General features: G+C 35.9%; 2 protein-coding genes across 2 annotated transcripts in view; both read left to right on the top strand.

Annotated features, from left to right (window-relative positions):
- Positions 1-5,074: 5,074 nt before the first annotated feature.
- On the top strand, positions 5,075-10,874 carry LOC110449076. The gene is made up of 3 exons (XM_021495669.1): positions 5,075-5,154; positions 6,803-6,984; positions 9,626-10,874. Exons 1-3 carry the CDS (start codon positions 5,105-5,107, stop codon positions 10,339-10,341), a joined length of 948 nt encoding a protein of 315 aa, XP_021351344.1. The 5' UTR covers positions 5,075-5,104; the 3' UTR covers positions 10,342-10,874.
- A 1,171-nt stretch (positions 10,875-12,045) lies between these two features.
- The window catches only part of LOC110449071 (beta-1,3-galactosyltransferase 1-like), a 53,145-nt gene continuing 45,628 nt past the window's right edge, over positions 12,046-19,562 (top strand). Inside the window, exon 1 of the mRNA XM_021495664.1 lies at positions 12,046-12,084. The gene's annotated coding sequence lies outside the window, so the exon portion shown is untranslated. The remainder of the gene's footprint in view (positions 12,085-19,562) is intronic.

Here is a 19,562-nt window from a genome sequence, read left to right on the forward strand (position 1 = left end):
ACTTCAAAAATGGTTTTAGGTTCTTAGTAAATAATTACAATTCCACCGTATTTTTTCTTCAAATTAGATCTGTTTTTCACGAAATATGAATAATTTTCAGGCATTTCCAGAATATCAAAATTGTCAATTTTAGTTTCGACAAAAACAAGAATATCATGAGATGTAATTATATCAATAAACTCAGGCAAAAGCAAACATTTAAACAAGTCAGTTTTAAGTCAGGACACACACCACCATGGTTACCATGGTGACTTACACCGGGAACTCTTGTGACGCGTCCCTAGCGACGATGACCAGTTGCTCTTGGCGGAGCGACATGGCGCGTTTGGTCGTGATGATGAGACGGAAAACGATGTTGGGATAGCGGCCGACGCTGCTGTGACTGTGTTTGTGGATGTAGTGGTTGAGTGTAAAGTTGCCCATCGACGTACAACTTATCCACTCTCAGAGTAACCCTTTGATCGGGATGAGCTCTCTGCGTCTCTCGTTAATCTCGGCGGGAAACTGTTCATTAACGGTGAACTCATTTTTGCCCCTTAATTTAACTGGCGCCGACTTAAAAACCATCTCGCGATCCTTTCTGTTTTCGAATTTGGCTATAATCGTTCTGGGTTTCCCGTCTGATCTGGGCCGTAACCTGTGCACATCACTGAATTTCATATAGGACTCGATTTCTAGCTGTCTCTGGATAAATTCTTTTACAACCCCCTCCGTGTTTTCCTCCCCTGACTGCTCCGGTATACCCCCGAATAAAAAAATATCCGTCATAGATCTACTCTGGAGAGCAAGTATTTGTTCGAACTTGCTCTGTATTACTGACCCTCTCCTCAACAAGCGTTTGGTGAAAGACAATTCCAGTTAACTTCTCCCCGTGTTCCTTTAATTCACTCCTGTCCTCGCTTATCGTTCGGTCAACCTGTGCAAATCTATTTTCAAAGGAATTCAATCTGTCATATATTTTGGGTAGCAGTTCAAGTTTGGATAGTCGGTTGTATATATCAGCTATTACCGGGTCTGAAGTCGGGGCAGGTGGGGGGCTGTGCTGTTGGACGGGGGATGGTGGTACCGGTGGTGGAGATGGAATAAAATTCCCGGTTTGCATTGGAACGTAGTTACCGGACATATTTGGCTGAGTGGGTGAGGGAGGCAACGAGGGTGTTATACTGGTAGTACCTGGATTGTTGGACTGATAGCACGGGTTATAAAGTACATTGTGTGCATTAGCCCCAACACTCACTGGTCACGGGTGACTGAACACCGGACTCACGTTGTTTACGTTTTCGATTGTTTTTACCCATAAAATGGTATGTTAATATCAAAATAACAGTACACACATCACTGAAGTTCCTTACCACAATAAATATCAGTAGAATACGGTCAAAAAGTCTTGAGATGTGCCGTAATGAGCAAAATTTTGTGGAGCTCCACACCTGTGCGTCTTTACCTGTCCACCATATCAGAAATCTCTGAAAATCTCTCTGAATAACGTATGAATTGAGATAACATAAAATAAGTTATACTATGTAATTATTAATTGTTCATTCTTATAAATGTATAGTAGATATAAATTTAATTATGACGCAAATAGTGAAAAAACGATATTCCAGATTTGTTTTCACGTCCATATCTTTCTTTGACAATTAAGCATAATTTCTCCGAGGTAATAATGCAGTTTCCGGTATTTTACTTTTCTGGTATCCGGGAGCGCTAGCCCAGATACCTATCATTTATAGTTTGTTGGTGAGTAATCTCTAATCTTAAAGTTAACTATTATTCAATTTTTTTATTATTCTGTAAACATTCCACAATAACGGTGCTCTGTACAGTAATAAATACTACATAGGGATGTTTGTTGTTATTTTAGAGGATTTTAATGTTACAAATCAACAATAAATGAATTTGTATGACGTCATTATGACATAACCAACCGAATGTATCAAATCGGCAATCAACAGTTGAAAATATAAATAACCATCACTTTTACGTAATGTGTTAGTAAGATCTTTACGCCCTATTCCGTATATCAACTCTCATCTCCAATGATAAAGTCTGCATCTACAGGTAAGGTGTGAGGTAACTCTGTGACGTGTGACATATGTAAAGGACCCACAGTAATTCATTACTTTATACGCTATACCAAATCACCCCATTTAGGTTAAACTATAAATAGGTAGAAGGGAAAATTCCCACGACTTAAAAAAAAACACAACTCCGCGAGCTTCTACGTTTCCAAATATTCATAGATAGTATACTAATCTTAAGACCCTATGCATTGTATATGAAAACCCTACATTGTATATGAAGACCCTATACATTGTATATGAAAGCACTACATTGTATATGAAGACCCTACATTTTATATGAAGACCATAAACATTGTATATGAAAACCCTACATTGTATATGAAGACCCTATACATTGTATATGAAGACCCTACATTGTATATGAAGACAATATACATTGTATATGAAGACCCTACATTTTATATGAAGACCCTACATTGTATATGAAGACCCTACATTGCATATGAAGACCCTATACATTGTATATGAAGACCCTATACATTGAATATGAATACCCTATAAATTGTATATTAAAACCCTACATTGTATATGAAAGCCCTACATTGTATATTAAAACCCTATACATTGTATATGAAAACCCTACATTGTATATAATTATGTAAATCAACAAAAACATAAATGGAATTCAAAGTCGATAAAACTGTGTCAAAATATGAACAAAGAAAAAACGTCGACGTTCAACACTTTTTGTGATAAGAAACTGACTTGTAAACACAGACTAATGACTAGTAACACCAACTCCCAGTTGTAAAGTTTGACCTATTTAGTATCGAGCCAGCTAGCGCTATAAACGACTTTCATACGAGTCCTTCCCGCTAGTAGAGGGCCTACGATAAATTCAAGCCATGCAAAGTTCACAGCCACTCATTAAAATGTACTTTATTCCTGTTCTGTTAGTCTGACCTTGTTCTTGACAAATTAATAGCCATTGTGTGGAAATGTATTGTCAATTTTGAAATAAAGCATACTAAGAATTCACAAAAATAAAAAAAAATACATTAAGATAAAAAGAATTGCCTACCGACCTTCCCTATTTTTTCCCGGTATGAAACAAACCTTTGTTTTGCCTAGTCCTTGCTATTTGATTTACTACCTTTGGCTGAGATTTATAGAAAGTCTAGTTAGTTTACTGTCAGACTATTTTTTTCTGATATACTTTTAACCATTATACATCGTTACTCGTATTTCACGTAAAACGTGATCATAAGTAATTTTGTATCATTAGCATGGCTTAGTATTAGATAAAAACCTGCTAGGTCTCCCTCAAAAACTAGCAAATGATTATAGTAAATTTAGAACTGGAAACAAACCTGAATTCAAATCATGTGTTACACCACATGGACAACTGGCCCCGCGGAATCTCGAAACTTCTTAAACCATTCTTAGTGCTTAACTTTAAGCATATTATCAAAAAAGTGTTTCTGAAAGATTCATAAGTCTCCATTCTCAAATTTAAAGTTGAGAACGGGTTCAATATTTGAGAATATATTTAACTTTACTTCCGAATACGTTTTATCTTAATGATGTTGACGAGGAGCGGCCAACACATTACACCACTATACGTAAACACGTGACTCAACCTATACATCTATTTATAGATCGAGTGGAACGCTGTGAACCTCAAAGTTTAAAAAAATACTAGACAAGTGATAGCGAAGGAATTCAAGTAATGATAACAATCTATAATGTGTTTAGTAATGTGACTGCTGTTTTATCAATTGTTGTCTTGTAATCCATCTTGTGTGATTTAACACTCTAACGCGTTACCTGAACAACGTTTTCGTTTTTTTTAATTTAAACCCTAGCGTTTGTCGGGGCGATATAAAAACCTGCTATATATATCATAACAAATTTGTATCTCGCCCGACACACGCTAGGGTGTAACCCTATACGAGTAGGATTTAAATAACTAGATTATTTGAGAAGTTTTACAAGCTTTTGATATAAACTTTATTTCATTCCAAATAAAGTTGCATTACATCACATAACATACAAAGTACAGAGGAATGGGATCTGGAAACAAGTTGAAATAACTTATATAAATCCGTTTCCGAGAATGTATCTCATTAATTTAAGGCATGATGGCATATATAGTTACTGCATTCTTTGGAAAGAAATATAATCACTTAAAACAGTAGCTTACTTTTAAAACGTAGTTCAAGGGATACTTGAAATGAGAGTAAAAGCTTTGAAGTCCTCCTATATTGTAGTTATTGTAATCCTCCATGTATAACGGTTCACACTAGTGTGTGGCGATCTGTGATATATGTGGGTCTAGATATCATGTGTATATGACAAACATTACATTACCATACACTTAACCTATTTGTTATATTGGGACACTTACGGTAATAGTAAGGGAATAGCACGGTCCACATAATTGTTAATGTTAAAAAATAAATAATGACATTCATCATCAACCTTTTCAAGTGACTAGTTACTTGATTCTGATTTTTCTATTCAAACATATTTTAATTTGCATCTAATATACAAAAGGGATTGGGCACAAGTTGTCCAACTTATGTAAAGCCCTTTCCCAATAACATAATGAAATATATATATATAATTAATATTTTCAATTAAGTTTAGAAATCCCTGAACAAAACGTTGGTCAGACAGGTAGAAATACCGATGATTTTCTTAGATTAAATCCTTTTTATGAATCTATTTCAGCCAAATCCGATCGTATTACTTTAAATGGTTATGTAGTATTTGAAAAAAAGACACACAAAAAATTAGTCATGACACATATGGTTTGAAACATGTACGTTGACAATGTTTCTGATATCAAGGACGACACCAACCTCAAACGTTCTATCAACCAATCGACGAGTCAGATACAGTGACTGACACGCTGAAACAATCGTTCGGTTTGTGGGCGTGTTCATTTTGGACGATTTTGATTGTAACAGAAAGCTATTTTTATTCATTGTGGGTTTCCCCGCGTAGCTTTATATAAACGGGCCATCTATAAAACGAGTCACTTTCCACGTTTGACGCACACAATCAGAGTATTAGACATGAGATTCCTGTTACAAGCACGGACCTGGTGTAAACGCTCCCATGCGAGGTATGTCATATATAAACTCTATAACTCTACATATAGATTTAAAACAAAATACTTAAAATATGTCAGATTTCGACAACTAGATCTTTAGCGTTACCGCACTAAACTATTTACAGCTCGGAACGTGTGAACAATTTCGACCACCAGATTTTAATAATAAAACAAACAGTTTAAAAACACGATGGCAGCGGTATTTATATAAATATCAATTACACATATAATTCAAGGAAGAATAACATTTTGAAAGCAAGGTACTGTTGTCAGCTTTCGACTGCGTGATGTATTTAAATTTTCAAGTAACAATATGATTTAAATAGCTCTGAAAACATGGTATACGTCACCTCTAGACTCCGTGATATTTTTAGGCCGTAGTTTTATAATAAACTTCAAAGTGTAGTGTTTGGGTTCTTTTACAATAACGACGAGTACCATATGTCTTTGTTCAGTTGTAATAATTTATTTCCCTGTGACAATATTCAAACAAACAGGAGACAGTATACAGAAACGAACTCGCCTAACAATAGAAACGTACGATACTTTTTAATAGTTGTAAAGTGATAAAACAATTATAAATATATGAATATGGTTCACAAAATACTGGAAATAACATTTAGTAACCTACACAGAAGTATAACATCAGTAAAAGTGTTCACTTAGCCAATAACCACACCCATAAGTATATATGAACAATTTACGACAAGTTATAGTATTCCCAATAAATATAGATTATGGAGCATTATTATTTAGGACACACACCACCATGGTTACCATGAGCTTAGTTGACCAATAGCTTACCCTGTATGTGGTACCGGGGATCCACTAGTATAATCATGTTGAATAGTAAGTTCTGTAGGTATCTCTCTGTGTTCTGCGAGGTGTATATCTATATGACGATGTTGCCTCTACCAGGAGCAGATAGGAAGTGAATAGAAAAGAAAGGAAAGAGAAGTCAAGAAAACATTATCGCGGGAAAATATCACGCAATGCGACAGGTGTCAGTGGTCAGTTTGTCACTGGTCAAACTGGTATACAATAACATTCACAATTACGTCACACTCGCATACATTCCATTTAAAACGAAAGTAACACACGAGACTAGGCGACAGCGATTGCGGATGCGGAGCGCGGATTGCGGATTAAAATCAACGACACAACATTATACAAAGTAATACTAATTAGACTCAATTTATTTTTACTGAATCTTAGAAATATAAAGAATGGAAATAAATTGACAAATCTATCAGAGTGCCACAAAAGTCGTACATGTTAAAAATGACTTCGTCTTTGTTATTGCCGGAAACTGTAGAGTTTTACGACTACCTAAGTTTTCATCTTAGCAAGCGAAAGTAAACGTGTAAACGAGTGTCGTGAATTATTGTGAGCGTATTATTTGGCCAAATATGAACTCGGATTGTACCATCGAGGTTGTGCCAAAATGGAGACCGCGAGCTTGTATCAACAAGGTAGAGAGTCCACGTGAGACTTTATAATATCCGGGCGTGTAAATACCCAGGAAAGTCAGGTCTTATAGAAACATGGCAGCTTCTTCTACACCTTAAACACCTGATTACAATCTGTTTTACTTTTATAGATGTGATGTTATTCACAGTGATACATTTGACTGGTAAACACCTTCTATTGACATCAATAGGTTATCTACTAGATCAGGTGCTATCTTCTCCGTGAGGAGTATGGAGAGTAGTGACATCCCACAGGTACACGGACTATTGGCTGAACAGGGCTGGGTCATGGAGAAGGCCTACTTTGACTGTGCGTTCAAGACCGACCCCCGGGGCTTTGTGGTGGCGGAAACACCCTCACGGAAACTCATAGGTGAGTTACCTCGTTTTTAAAGTTTATTTCTGTTACTAGATTGGTCGTGATCTTCTACACCAGATTAAAAAAATGTAGTTTTAATATTACAGTAATGCTAATTTATTCGTTTACATATGCATACTTTCATATGCAATAAAGGGTGATGAGAACAAAGTCATCCCTGAAAGGGGCATTTTATTAAAACAAGTCACTTAATTAATGTTTTCACTATCCCTTGGCTGGGTTTGGACCAGGAGTAATCTCACATTGGGAATTTGAAAGTAAACATTGATCAAACATACTGATACCGGCGACCTGGAATATTTAGGTCGAAGACAATCAAGCTTTTGTTTTCGCAGACTTTGTAAATAAATAAGTATCAGGAACTGAATACTATTTGTGTGGGATCCGTTTTAGTAAAATATGCACGTGTGGGTCGGGGTAGCTAAAGGTGGGAGGTTGGGTGTGGTTGTTACCTGTTGGTATGTCACGTATTTTATTACACAACTGCGTACAAATATTTAAAATTTTACACAAAAAAAGTGTTAAAGCGCTGCTGACATTGACTTTAAACAACGTTAAAGTTGCGATAGATACACGATTTGGTCGCTCAGCACGAATCATTTACAGTGAGCACATTTATTTGTCCTTTCTGGTGTCAAAGAAACAAAACTTTCATTCAACAAAATCAGGCATGCGCACATCGTGGGGTGGGGGCGGTGGGTGATATAGAAATGTACAAGCCAAAGAGAGTTCTCTGCTAGGCTAGGGTCACGTGACAGCCTGGATGTGGTAGACAAATCAAAACAAATTTACCAACCATTCGAGCTCAGGAGTCGTCTTCCGAAATTCCCACGCCGACAAAACCCCGTATGGGTGGAGTCATGTCGACGATAAACCCGTCAACTTATGTTATCATATGGATACATAGATAAAGGGACACAACTCTTATAAAATTCCAGGATTATGCCTTACAATTGGCGTTGTCTTAGTACAAATGTATTTGTACATTTTTAAATAACATTAAAAAATATGTATCATCATTTAGAAGGCTTACAGCCATTCATAAATTGTAGTCAGTGAATTGGAGAGCTGCATAAAACCTAACTGATCGTCGATTATAAATTTCAGATGACGAATACTAAATAAGTCATACATATTCTCAAACATAATATATATGTACATGTTTCAAGAACATAATTCTCCAGAAACTCATTTTGAGCTGTTACCCAATTCACGCTTTAAGTATGTTCTCCATTCTTGGAAGATTTTAGGTAAAGGGGTATGGACACTTTACTCGGGGATATACATGTATGTGATCTAAATATGAAATGTCAAATTTTGTAATAAGGACCGAAATTTAAGAACGCTCAAATTAACAGCGTCCCTGCGGTTTACAGCTGTTCTTAAAGTCAATATCAGAAAACTGAAATCATGGTATTTGGTAGAAATATAATTCCTGATGACCTTAATTTTACATACAACAGTACTGCTATAGGAATAGCTAAGGATTTCAAATATCTTGTAATTTATTTTACTAAAACTGGTTTGACACAATTCAATATTAAACAACTGTATGGTAGAGGTTTAAAATCAATGTATGGTGCCATTTCCAAATGTAGGGATCATAATCTGTCAAAAGTTTGTCGACTAGACATATTTGACAAAGCCATCAAACCTGTTATTTTATATCGTTGTGAAGTATGGGGTTTTTATAACTATAAACTTATCGAACGTTTACATCTAAAATATATTTTGCAAACACATACATGTACTTAATGTTAAAGCGTCTGCACCGAACTTCATGATATACGGAGAACTTGAAAGGTTTCCGCTAGATATTAATGTCAAAGTAAGAATGGTCGGATTTTGGACTAAATTGACAAAACCAACCAGAATAGATTAAGTAATAAACTGTTAGCAATTTTATCAAATTATGAATTATCATGGCCAATATAAGTGAAAAGGTTATTTGAAAAATGCAGTTTGATTATATTTATTCAATAGCCAAGAGTTTCCAAGTATACATTGGCTAAAGAGTACCACATTTTATAAACTAGAAGAAAAAATTATATCAAACTGGAAAAATGAAATGTATACTTCCCCGAAAGGAATCAATTATAGAATCTATAAGTACGAATTTCGTTTGGAAAATTACTTACTAGAACTACCTCCGAAACTAACCAAAGCGTATTGTAAACGTAGAACATGTAATACTAAGTTTCTAATTGAAAGTGGTAGGTGGTCCAATATACCACGTGAAAATAGATTTTGTAATACATATGTAATTTAAGAGAAATTGGCGACGAATGCCTGTATCTGTTTAACTGGTACACAACAACCAATACTCAATAGTAGACGAAAACATATATGTCCCGATATTATTATAAAAGTACCAAAGACATTAATATTTTTATACATTATCCAATTATGTAATACAACATGAATTGCTATTATTGTAATTCTATACTAGGTAATAAATTTGCAGTACTAATGTCCATCCTGTTCCACCATGTATTATTGTCACCAATTTGTTTGTGTATATGTATTCTACACCGTATTGTTTATCACAATAAAACAATTGTCAATTTAATTGTCATCGATACCGGACAGAAGTCGTGTTAGTGTTCTGAAAATTAATTTTAATTCATATTTTTAGGTTGCCATGGTTTCCTTGCGCATGACCCGTCAATGGCTAGCATGGGCCTGTGGATAGTTGACCGCGAGAGCCAATCCGAGAGGGTGGGTCATCAAATGTTCGGAGACCTCGCGCAAAGGTTCTCAGCAGGTACAAACATCGGCACGTTCATCTGGCCCCATAACGTGGACAGGATCAAAGACCACTACGGCATCAGTGTTCTCAAGTCGTACATGACGTGGTACAACTACGGACGAATTGACCCAGACACTTTAAAACCGTGCACTGACGAACGTTTCAAAATTTTACCCGCGTCGGATGTCGATATGGCAGACATCTTGTCTTACGATGCAGAAATCCATCAAATTCCGAGAGAAGCATACATACAAAACTGGATCCACCACGAACAATCAAAGACCTATGTTGCCATGAGGAATAACAAAGTGTGTGGGTATGGTGTGCTTCGGTCACAAGATTCATTTAATCAGATCGCTCCACTTTATGCTGACAATAAACATATCGCTAAGGCAATCATTCGACACCTAGCCAAACACGTACCAGGACAGACTGTCGGGTTCTCCAGTCCCCTCCAGAACTCTTCTGCCATTGATTTTGCCGAAGCCAACAATATGATGAAGTATGGTAGACCGTTGTTGATGATATTTTATAAAAACAAAATCGACATTGACACAGACAGGGTTTACGCTGTGTCGTCTAACTCATTTGGAAATTGTTAACAGCGGGTACTATTTTATCGGCAGCCATTTTTGATCAAGGGAATCAGCCCTCACCCGACATGACCACCCACTTTCTATGACGTCATAAGTTGAATATGTGGCGATCAGAACGAGGTCCACTACACATGTTCAACATGGAATTGTTCTAACTGAGGCCAGGAAAAAATAAGTGTGTTTCTTATAGCATGTTTGAAAACAATTTAGGGTAGATAGGGTTACCATAAAAATAAAAAATAAAATTTCATTTGGCCTCATACCAGTTTAATTGGGCTAATTGGTATAGTTTCTCATCTCTAGATTCCATTTTTTGACTCTGTTATATTGTTAATCATCACGCAGAGTTACGGCCCTTGCACTCAGGAACTGTACATTGTTTGTTCATGTTTTTCATTGTTCTACCTTTGTTACTAATTAATTACCTGTTTTGCGTTTTGATCGTCTGTTCACAGCCTGTTATGATAAATATAAGTCAGGTTTTAAATTGACCCTGTTGACTCCTTTTCATTAGACTTATGTGCTCAATTAACATTTATTTGAGCCGCATTTGATGTTCATTCCATTGTAAATATCATCATCATGTATTTACATAATTAAATTGTTGAACTTCGCATTACATGTCATTGTGATTTTTTCACTCTATGCTATCGTCACATAAAAATACTCCCGGTAGGTGCTGATGTAACTGGATGACGTCACCTAATGAATCTTCGACAAAACACTTCGACATAATGACGTCATCGCTTGGGCCGTCTGTCCTTTTGTTCTACGTCACTTATTTTCCAAACACAATTTGAAAGAAATATACATCACATAGAAACAAAAGTTTAATTGTTGTATCTCAAACACAAAACGTATGGAACAGTTGCTTGTTTACCTTTCATCCGTGTAATACAAGTTTCAAGTTTTATTATATCCAAATGCAATACAGCATATAGGTTACAAACATACATAATTAAATATTCGAAATTCGTATGTATAGGAAAATTAAAACAAGATGTTATATGTGCAAGACCACACACTTGTGTTTTTCTAACGAATCAGAAAGCACGAGTTTATTGCGCGGACGAATATAGACGTCCGCGCAATAAACTCGTGCTTTCTGATTCGTTAGAAAAACATAAGTGTGTGGTCTTGCTTTTATCACATACCTTCCGTATTTGGTAGAGATCGATACAAAGATTTTATAAACTTTGATATTTTTTGCAAATACCGGGAACTTTTCAGTTCGCCATGACAAGGGGATTCCCGTAAAAAGTAGTTCCGGCTAGTAGGTAAATACAACATTCCGTATAGATGCACGCGCTATAACTTGCTTACTAATTGCCAAACCCATGCTTTATTGAATAACTTGTTATCTGGCACTTGCGGGACTTGGTTCAGGGTAAATTAAAATATTCAACATTAAAGTTAAAGCATCATGTTCTTTGAATGACGTCAAATGACGTTCGACGGCGAAGCATGACGTAACTGATGACGTCATCAACGTCAATTTTATCAGTTCCAGTAACCTGGAATCGCTTTGGTATTTGATACCGTGCTCTGTGTTGATAAACTTATTTTGATAATTTCGAAGGAACGTTTTAAAGTGACGCTTCACTCAATTCACCGAATAGTTTAGTTCAAAAGGTCAAAAATGACTAGTAATGGATGTAGGATGAACTTGACTTCTCAGTAGTGTGTTTGATCTCAAATGGCAGGAGACGTAACATCATGCGGTTTGTGCAAAAGATGGTTCATGTGAAGGTAAGTCATGCTTGTGAAAATTATGTCTTTCGCCTAACCGATGTTTTTTTTCCCAGTATGAAGGTCTTACAGTTGATGAGGTCATCGTCTGGATTCAACTCACTCGGACAACCACACATCATCATCTCAGATTTCGTCACTTTAAATTCCACAAATTTGTAGAATCTACCTATACAGTTATACTGTACTAAAATGTATGCTTTACATTATTTTAAGACATAGTTAAAACATACTCCGCAATTCGTAGAAAGTTTTTCAGAAAACTTATTTTCATAAAAAACCTTCATGTTTTAGCGGCAACCCTACTGTAAGACTTTTCGCGCTTTCCATCAATGCTCTTATTATGCGTTTAAAGTAGAGTACACTAAGATGGGTAAATCCAGATACATGTATCTGTCATTTGAACACCGCTACCGGGGTACCGTACATATATATGTGTAATGAGGAAAAGATCATCCCCACGTGCTTTGATCAAATACAACGTTCGTTCCTCTTGCGGCGCATTTTAATGTTCCTAACACTAATACTCGACTTTCGGTGCGTATTGATATAGAGAGTTTAAAATCCTGAAATCTTACAGTTAAAAGGTGAGTGAAGATATTAATGGTCTGACTCGATCTTGTTAATAGCAAGAGGCATTGAATTTACAGGGGTGATCAGACCAGAACTTGTTGAGTCTGTGTTTAAAACTATTTACACTAGAGGCATTTACCACATGGTTTGACAGACTATACCAGGACTCCACAACCCTGTTGCTGTAGCTGTTAACTTGTCTGTTGGTTCTCTTTTTAAACAGCTTTTTGTTGTTCCCTCTTGTTCTGGAATCTTGGGAGGGTCAGTGTCTGCCATGTTTTGTTGACGTAATTATTACCGTGGCGTTATTAATCCAAAGTTCGCCATGAAGTTCAGACTGCTCTGTCGGACAATGCTCGTGTTCTTGTGAAAATAACACGAAAAATAAGTATTCCAGAGTCATAGAAATGAAAATTAATAATAAAAAAAAACAACAATGATGGTGTCTCGTTGAATGCTCTTGATACAATAAATAATGATATATTTCACTTGTCTGGTAGAATGGTTCCCAATCTGAGCCAACACGAACGTTACGCTATATTATTTAATAAATGATAATAATAATTCAAGGTTCTTATATATACCGCTTTATCACAACCTAATTCTTAGGTCGTCTCTAAGCGGTTCACAAATAACTACATCCTTCTCCCTCTTAATCCCTCTTACCCTCCTCCTGTCTTTATTTACTGCCTCTTTCTCCTCCTTATCCTTTCCTACCCTCCTCTGCCTCTCCCTCCTTCTATCCCCTCCATCAAACATTAAAACTTGTGTAATAATTGTGTCCCTTAGACCATGAAAATACACACCATAACGAAATTTTTGCAGAATAAGGATTGTCTCCCCTCGACCATTGCACAAGTTGTGAGGAAACATGATAGATTGCAGAATCCTAATATTTTACGCAGGTGCGAGGCACGATTGAAAATATTGAAAATTCTGTCATATTTAAGGATTAACTTGAAATATTTTTTTAACGTTTTTGAGCTATAACATACAAAGGAGTGTACTCTGAGTCTGAATAAACCGCGAATAGCGTACTAGTTAGTACTACTCACTTACTGCTTTACGTGACTGTGAATGTTCACATCGCGGCTTCTTTCTTCTTTCTTCAACACTGACACAGGTAAAAAAAATCGTTTGCTGGATTGCACAAGGTCCATGTATGAAACCGACTCGCTATCTTATAAAATTATCTTTCTGTTTATTTGATTAGGTAATTCTGACATGTGTCACCGAATAGCAATCGGTAGCTTTTACTCTAAGGTCTACGGTAAATGTTCGATGAGATCATTTATGTTTTTATCGTTTAGTTCCAAATTTTTTTATGGATGCTCGACCGTGGTCAGATCTTGCTTTCATGGTTAATTAATAGATTAAATAAAAAAAAAATCATGATTTCGAAATTCTGAGTTTTCGGCAAATTTGTTTCTACTTTTATTACAACACATTGATATTGAATCCAATCCTGGCCAGAGGGCTAGGCTTGACGAGCTTTCGATATTTCACCTTAATATAGGCCTAGGCGATAGGAATACATTGGGCTATATCGAAGATGTTTAACAGAAACTCATTTAGATGACCAGGCCCCGCTTGCACGAAACTTCTTAATTCTTAGTTCTCAATTCTCAATTCTCAGACTACGTACGTGCTTAGCTGAGAAGTTCTCAAAATTGGCTTTCTCAAATACGTTCTCAAATATTTGAGAACGTTCTCAACTAAGAACGTATTTATCGCGAACTAAGCGGCCTCGCAGGAAACTCTTTCGCGAAAGAAGGAAATTTTGTTACAAAACTACGCGGAAACTGGTGTGATGATTTAATTGGAGGTGAGTGGTTTTTATCCTTGTTTTAATATGCTTGTTTAAATACATGAGTAGTGTACGCGTATATCGTTCGCTTGTTTACCAAAAATACTCGGCGAGTCGATCATGAACCCGTTAAATCTAGACGTCAAAGCCGGGTAGAAAGTCGACAATATGCAGCAGGTGTTTTAACTTTTTAGCGGTTGTCGTCAGTTGAAAGTCGGGAAGAGGCTTGATAAATATTGACTGACATATAACTTCAACATCATTGAAATACATATGCTTTGTAGTCACTAATCTTTCAAAATTAATAGAAATATATTTGTTAAACATGCCGAGCACATTTTCGAACTAAATTTGTTGGAGTGTGGTCTAGATCAATAGAAAGAAAACCATTCTCCATGTGTTGAGCATATAAAGTTTCGTCTAGGTGGCCAGCTATTTTAGCATGCGGATTACGTAACATTCGGTTTAACTTTTGTTATATGGTACCTACATTTCTGACAAATTCTAAGGTGAAAGAAAACAAAAGTCCCATCATCATGTTATTTGGTTCTTGTGACAATAAATCGGCGTTACCAGACACTGTAAACATAACGTCGGTCAATCCGTCGGCCGTAATATTACAGTGCCAAGGGATACACTCGAAACACAGGGGTTCGTTACAAATGTCTGAAATACAGTAACACATATGCTATACTGACTGGGTCACAACACACATAAACTGTGAGTGTGACCCATATCAGTATATCATATGTGTATTTTAGACATTTGTAACGAACCCCTGTGATCGGAAAGCACACCGGAGATTTGATGCCAAATTCACCGCGATTCTCCATGATCTAATTTCTGATAATCGACACCGCAGTTTTAATAAACTTCCCCCACTAACAATGCCTTGTCGTGTTACGTCCACTTGCCTGCCATCATCTCATCTTTTTCGTAAAAAAGTATTTTAATTATGTTGAAGATTATATGTCAGTAGATATTTATCTGTGCCATCTAACTATATAAATATTGGTGTATACAATGATCACCACAGTAATTATGACTAGCTCTAGTTTCCGACAATAAATTAATTAACTTGTAATATGATTTGGTGATAGACTGAAAATGGTTAAATCCAAAATAAATTCAAATTCAAGTTTAAAGACCAACCAGACAATGATGAAATTACATATTTTAAAATTTTATATATGATACATTATACACTGTTTCAGGACAATTATTACAACTGCTACCATTTCTAGCATGCACCAATGACTTGTAACTCAGATGATTCCATACACAGTTTCAAAGTGAACAAGATCTTTGAAGTGGCCTCAATAAAACTCCAAGGGAGTTTGAGATTGTAAAATCTTAAAAGTTGATTGAAAATGATATGCATGCCCTTTATATGCTCAAGTAAGAGAAACATATTTGTCCTATTATATTGATTCTTACCTGAAGCCCAGAATATCAATCAAAATGAAGAGGCACATGGTAGCACAGATGACTTACCTATAGTTGGATTTCACGAGACTTTTCGACTTGATAGGAACTTTGCTGGTGGAGGTGTTCACTAGTCTACACTAACAATCTTTTACTATTAAACCGTTTATCGGAATTAGAATATCCCGGCGATGAGGTAATTTGGATAAATGTCATACTGACAGTTTTGTCTTCATTATTCTGCTTTACCTTTCTAGGAAAACCTGCGTACGTCTATTAACAATGCACTAGATATCACACAAAATATAATAGTAACTGGTGATTTAAATGTCGACTTATTGACTGCATCTACTAACCATGATCTTTTTGACATTATGAATTCTTTTAGTATAACCAATGTCATAAAATAACCTTCTCGTATCGAACCGACTAGGTCCAGACTACTCGACCCTATTCTTTTTAACTCAATCACTTTCCTGTATTGATTCTTTTAGTGACCATGATGGTTGTGCTGCTTGTATTAAAATCACTTGTGCTTTTAGATCCAGGCAGACTTTCAATCGTTTAATAATCTTATTTCTAATTAAAATTGGATCGATCTTTTCCTTACTTGCGACTCGGTTGATATTGCATGTGAGCGTTTTTTTCTGATGTTTTTTTTTCCAAATTTAGCCAATTTATGTATTCCAGCTAAAGTAGCCATTTTACGACCAAATGACAAACCTTGGATGACCTCCGAATTAAAGGGAAAAAATGAGAATTCGAGAAAGGTTGCACAAAATCGCGAGGTCAACCAAGCTTCTTTCGGATGTTAAAAATTTAAGACTCATCGTAATAAGGTTAACAACATGAAAAAGCATGCCCGTTTTATATTTTATGAAAATGTTCGAGGTATAATTGAAGAGTATTCGTCCTATGATCCAAATTCTTACTGGAGACATATTAAACGGTTAATGAAATCCACTGGTGCTTCACAATCTGTACCTACTTCTGTAGATCCTCACACTAACAGTATTGTTACTAATGACGAAGATAAAGCTTACTTATCAAATGACTATTTTTGTAATATTACACGAGTAGATGATACTTACACTGTGGTTCCTATTGTTGAGCCAAAAACTGACATAACGTTTAGTTCTATTAGAGTAAATATTAATGAAATTCGAGACGTTCTACAGATATTGAAGCTCGGCAGGGCCTCGGGTGAGGATGGAATCAGTAATCATATGTTGAGAATTACCTCACAGTCTGTATTCCACTTGAAATTATTTTTAATATGTCTTTATCGGCAGGTATTTTTCCATTCGCTCGGAAAATAGCCAAAGTCATGCCACTTTTTAAAAAAAAGCATTTTCCTTCTAACTATAGGCCAATTTTACTTTTATATACAGTTGGAAAAGTTTTTGAGCGATTAATCTTCAACACCTACATAATTATTTCTTAGAAAACGCATTGTTTCATAAATACCAGTCTGGTTTTATGCATGCTCATTCTACTGTATATCAGCTCATTAAAATTTATCACAACATTTGTATAGCTCTAGAAAAAAAACATGTATGTTTGGTATTTTGTGATATTTCCAAGCTTTTGATTGGGTTTGGCCTAAGGGTTTGATGGTTAGATTAAAATCTTTAGGAATTGCTGGTGAGTTATATACCTGGTTAGAAAAAACTATTTACCTCGTAGGCAACAGAAAGTTTTCTTAAATAACTCTTATTCTCAATTAGGTTCAAACGAAGCAGGGGTTCCTCAAGGTTCAATTCTTGGACCGTTTTTGTTTTTGATATACAAACATTAATGATATTGCCGATGTCTTTGAATCAGCTGGTCGTCTTTTTGCAGATGATACCTCTTTATTACAGTCTTCTTCGTCTTGTCATGAAATCTAAACAGTATTGAATAAGGATCTTGAGTCTTTAAACGTACGGTCTAAAACTTGGTTGGTAACATTTAATCCAGACAAAACTGAGGTAATATTTAATTCTAAATCTATTGATATAGATGAAGATTTAGATTTGAAATTTAAACGATCTCCTGCCACCTACTATTGCAGAAAATAACAGGTACACTCTTAGAAATAACAGTGATTATAGAGTTCCTCTATTTGGGCTGTCTCTTACAAATCTTTCCTTTATGCCTACCATTCTTCGTAGCTGGAACTCGATAGATCTATCAGTACGATCGTTGCCTTCTACCATTTGTACACCATCTCCCCCTATCTCCGTCAGTGTTGGAGAACCTAAATTGAATATTTAGTTATTCAGCATTAGTATATATATAATATTTACGTTCTCCAACACTGACGGAGATGGGGGAGATGTTTGTATAAATGTATAGAAGGCAACGATCGTACTGATAGATCTATCGAGTCCCAGCTACGAAGATTGGTAGGCATAAAGGAAAGATTTGTAAGAGAAAGCCCAAATAGAGGAACAAATATTATACATACTAAACTGACACAAAATTGTTATTTCCTTTACAGAGTTAATCTTGTCGAAAGTCCATTTTGCACTTTCACTTTTTCTTTGAGTGTCAACTTTTTGGAAATGAAAGGCGTTTTGTTTCAAAATTTGAATGCCTTAGGTATATATTTAAATTAGAGCTTCTTTTGTTTGTCAATTCAGATCTTTCGGTGGACCTTGACTCTTACGTTATTAGACATTTATGTGTATCACTTCATCAAATCCAGCAAGATATTTTGAACGGTATTTTTTAAAGTTGTGTATTTTTTCCGGGGTGAATATCTACTTAACAACATGTTTGTGCCTTATATCATTGCTGTCATGTAATTGTACATGTATGACGGGCGAAGACTGTGATAAGTTGTAATAACTTGTGCCCAATCCCTTTTTCTTTGTTATTGCAAGTGTATGACGGGCGAAGACTGTGATAAGTTGTAATAACTTGTGCCCAATCCCTTTTTCTTTGTTATTGCAAGTGTATGACGGGCGAAGACTGTGATAAGTTGTAATGACTTGTGCCCAATCCCTTGTTCAATGTTATTGTAAACGTATGACGGGCGAAGAATTTGATAAGTTGTAATAACTTGTGCCCAATCCCTTGTTCTATGTGATTGTAAGTGTATGACGGGCAAAGACTGTGATAAGTTGTAATAACTTGTGCCCAATCCCTTGTTCTATGTTATTGTAAACGTATGACGAGCGAAGACTGTGATAAGTTGTAATAACTTGTGCCCAATCCCTTGTTCTATGTGATTGTAAGTGTATGACGGGCAAAGACTGTGATAAGTTGTAATAACTTGTGCCCAATCCCTTGTTCAGTGTAATTGGCAATGCATAACAACAAGGGCGGGCAGTTGAAGGCTTGGTGCCATTTTGAAAGGGCTACTGTTTTTACTGTCTTCTGATATTTTCTGGTAGGATCTGTTTATAAAATAATACAAATTACAAAGGTATGTAAAACAAAAATGCGTGTATGTTATAAATGTACCGAAGATGTACAAATCAACAACTTGTTCTACCACCACTTCACCACTTCATCTGCAGTTTAACAGAAAAACAGAAAATAAAATTTGATTGGTCAATATCGATACTTGCCTTATTTAAACACATGTGAAGATGCAGTGGCGGATCCAGAGACCTAACCGGTTTTTTTTCCAAATTTCCAGGGGAGGGGGGGTTCCATGTGAAGAAAAAATTCCAGGTAGGCAGGG

This window comes from Mizuhopecten yessoensis, unplaced genomic scaffold (assembly GCF_002113885.1).
Source record: "Mizuhopecten yessoensis strain PY_sf001 unplaced genomic scaffold, ASM211388v2 scaffold4477, whole genome shotgun sequence".
Lineage (NCBI taxonomy): Eukaryota > Metazoa > Mollusca > Bivalvia > Pectinida > Pectinidae > Mizuhopecten > Mizuhopecten yessoensis.

Coding starts and splice junctions, on each gene's coding strand:
- LOC110449076 (XM_021495669.1), top strand. CDS start 5,105: ATGAGATTCCTGTTACAAGCACGGACCTGGTGTAAACGCTCCCATGCG. Junction 5,155..6,802: donor TGTAAACGCTCCCATGCGAG/GTATGTCATATA, acceptor TGACATCAATAG/GTTATCTACTAGATCAGGTG. Junction 6,985..9,625: donor ACCCTCACGGAAACTCATAG/GTGAGTTACCTC, acceptor TCATATTTTTAG/GTTGCCATGGTTTCCTTGCG.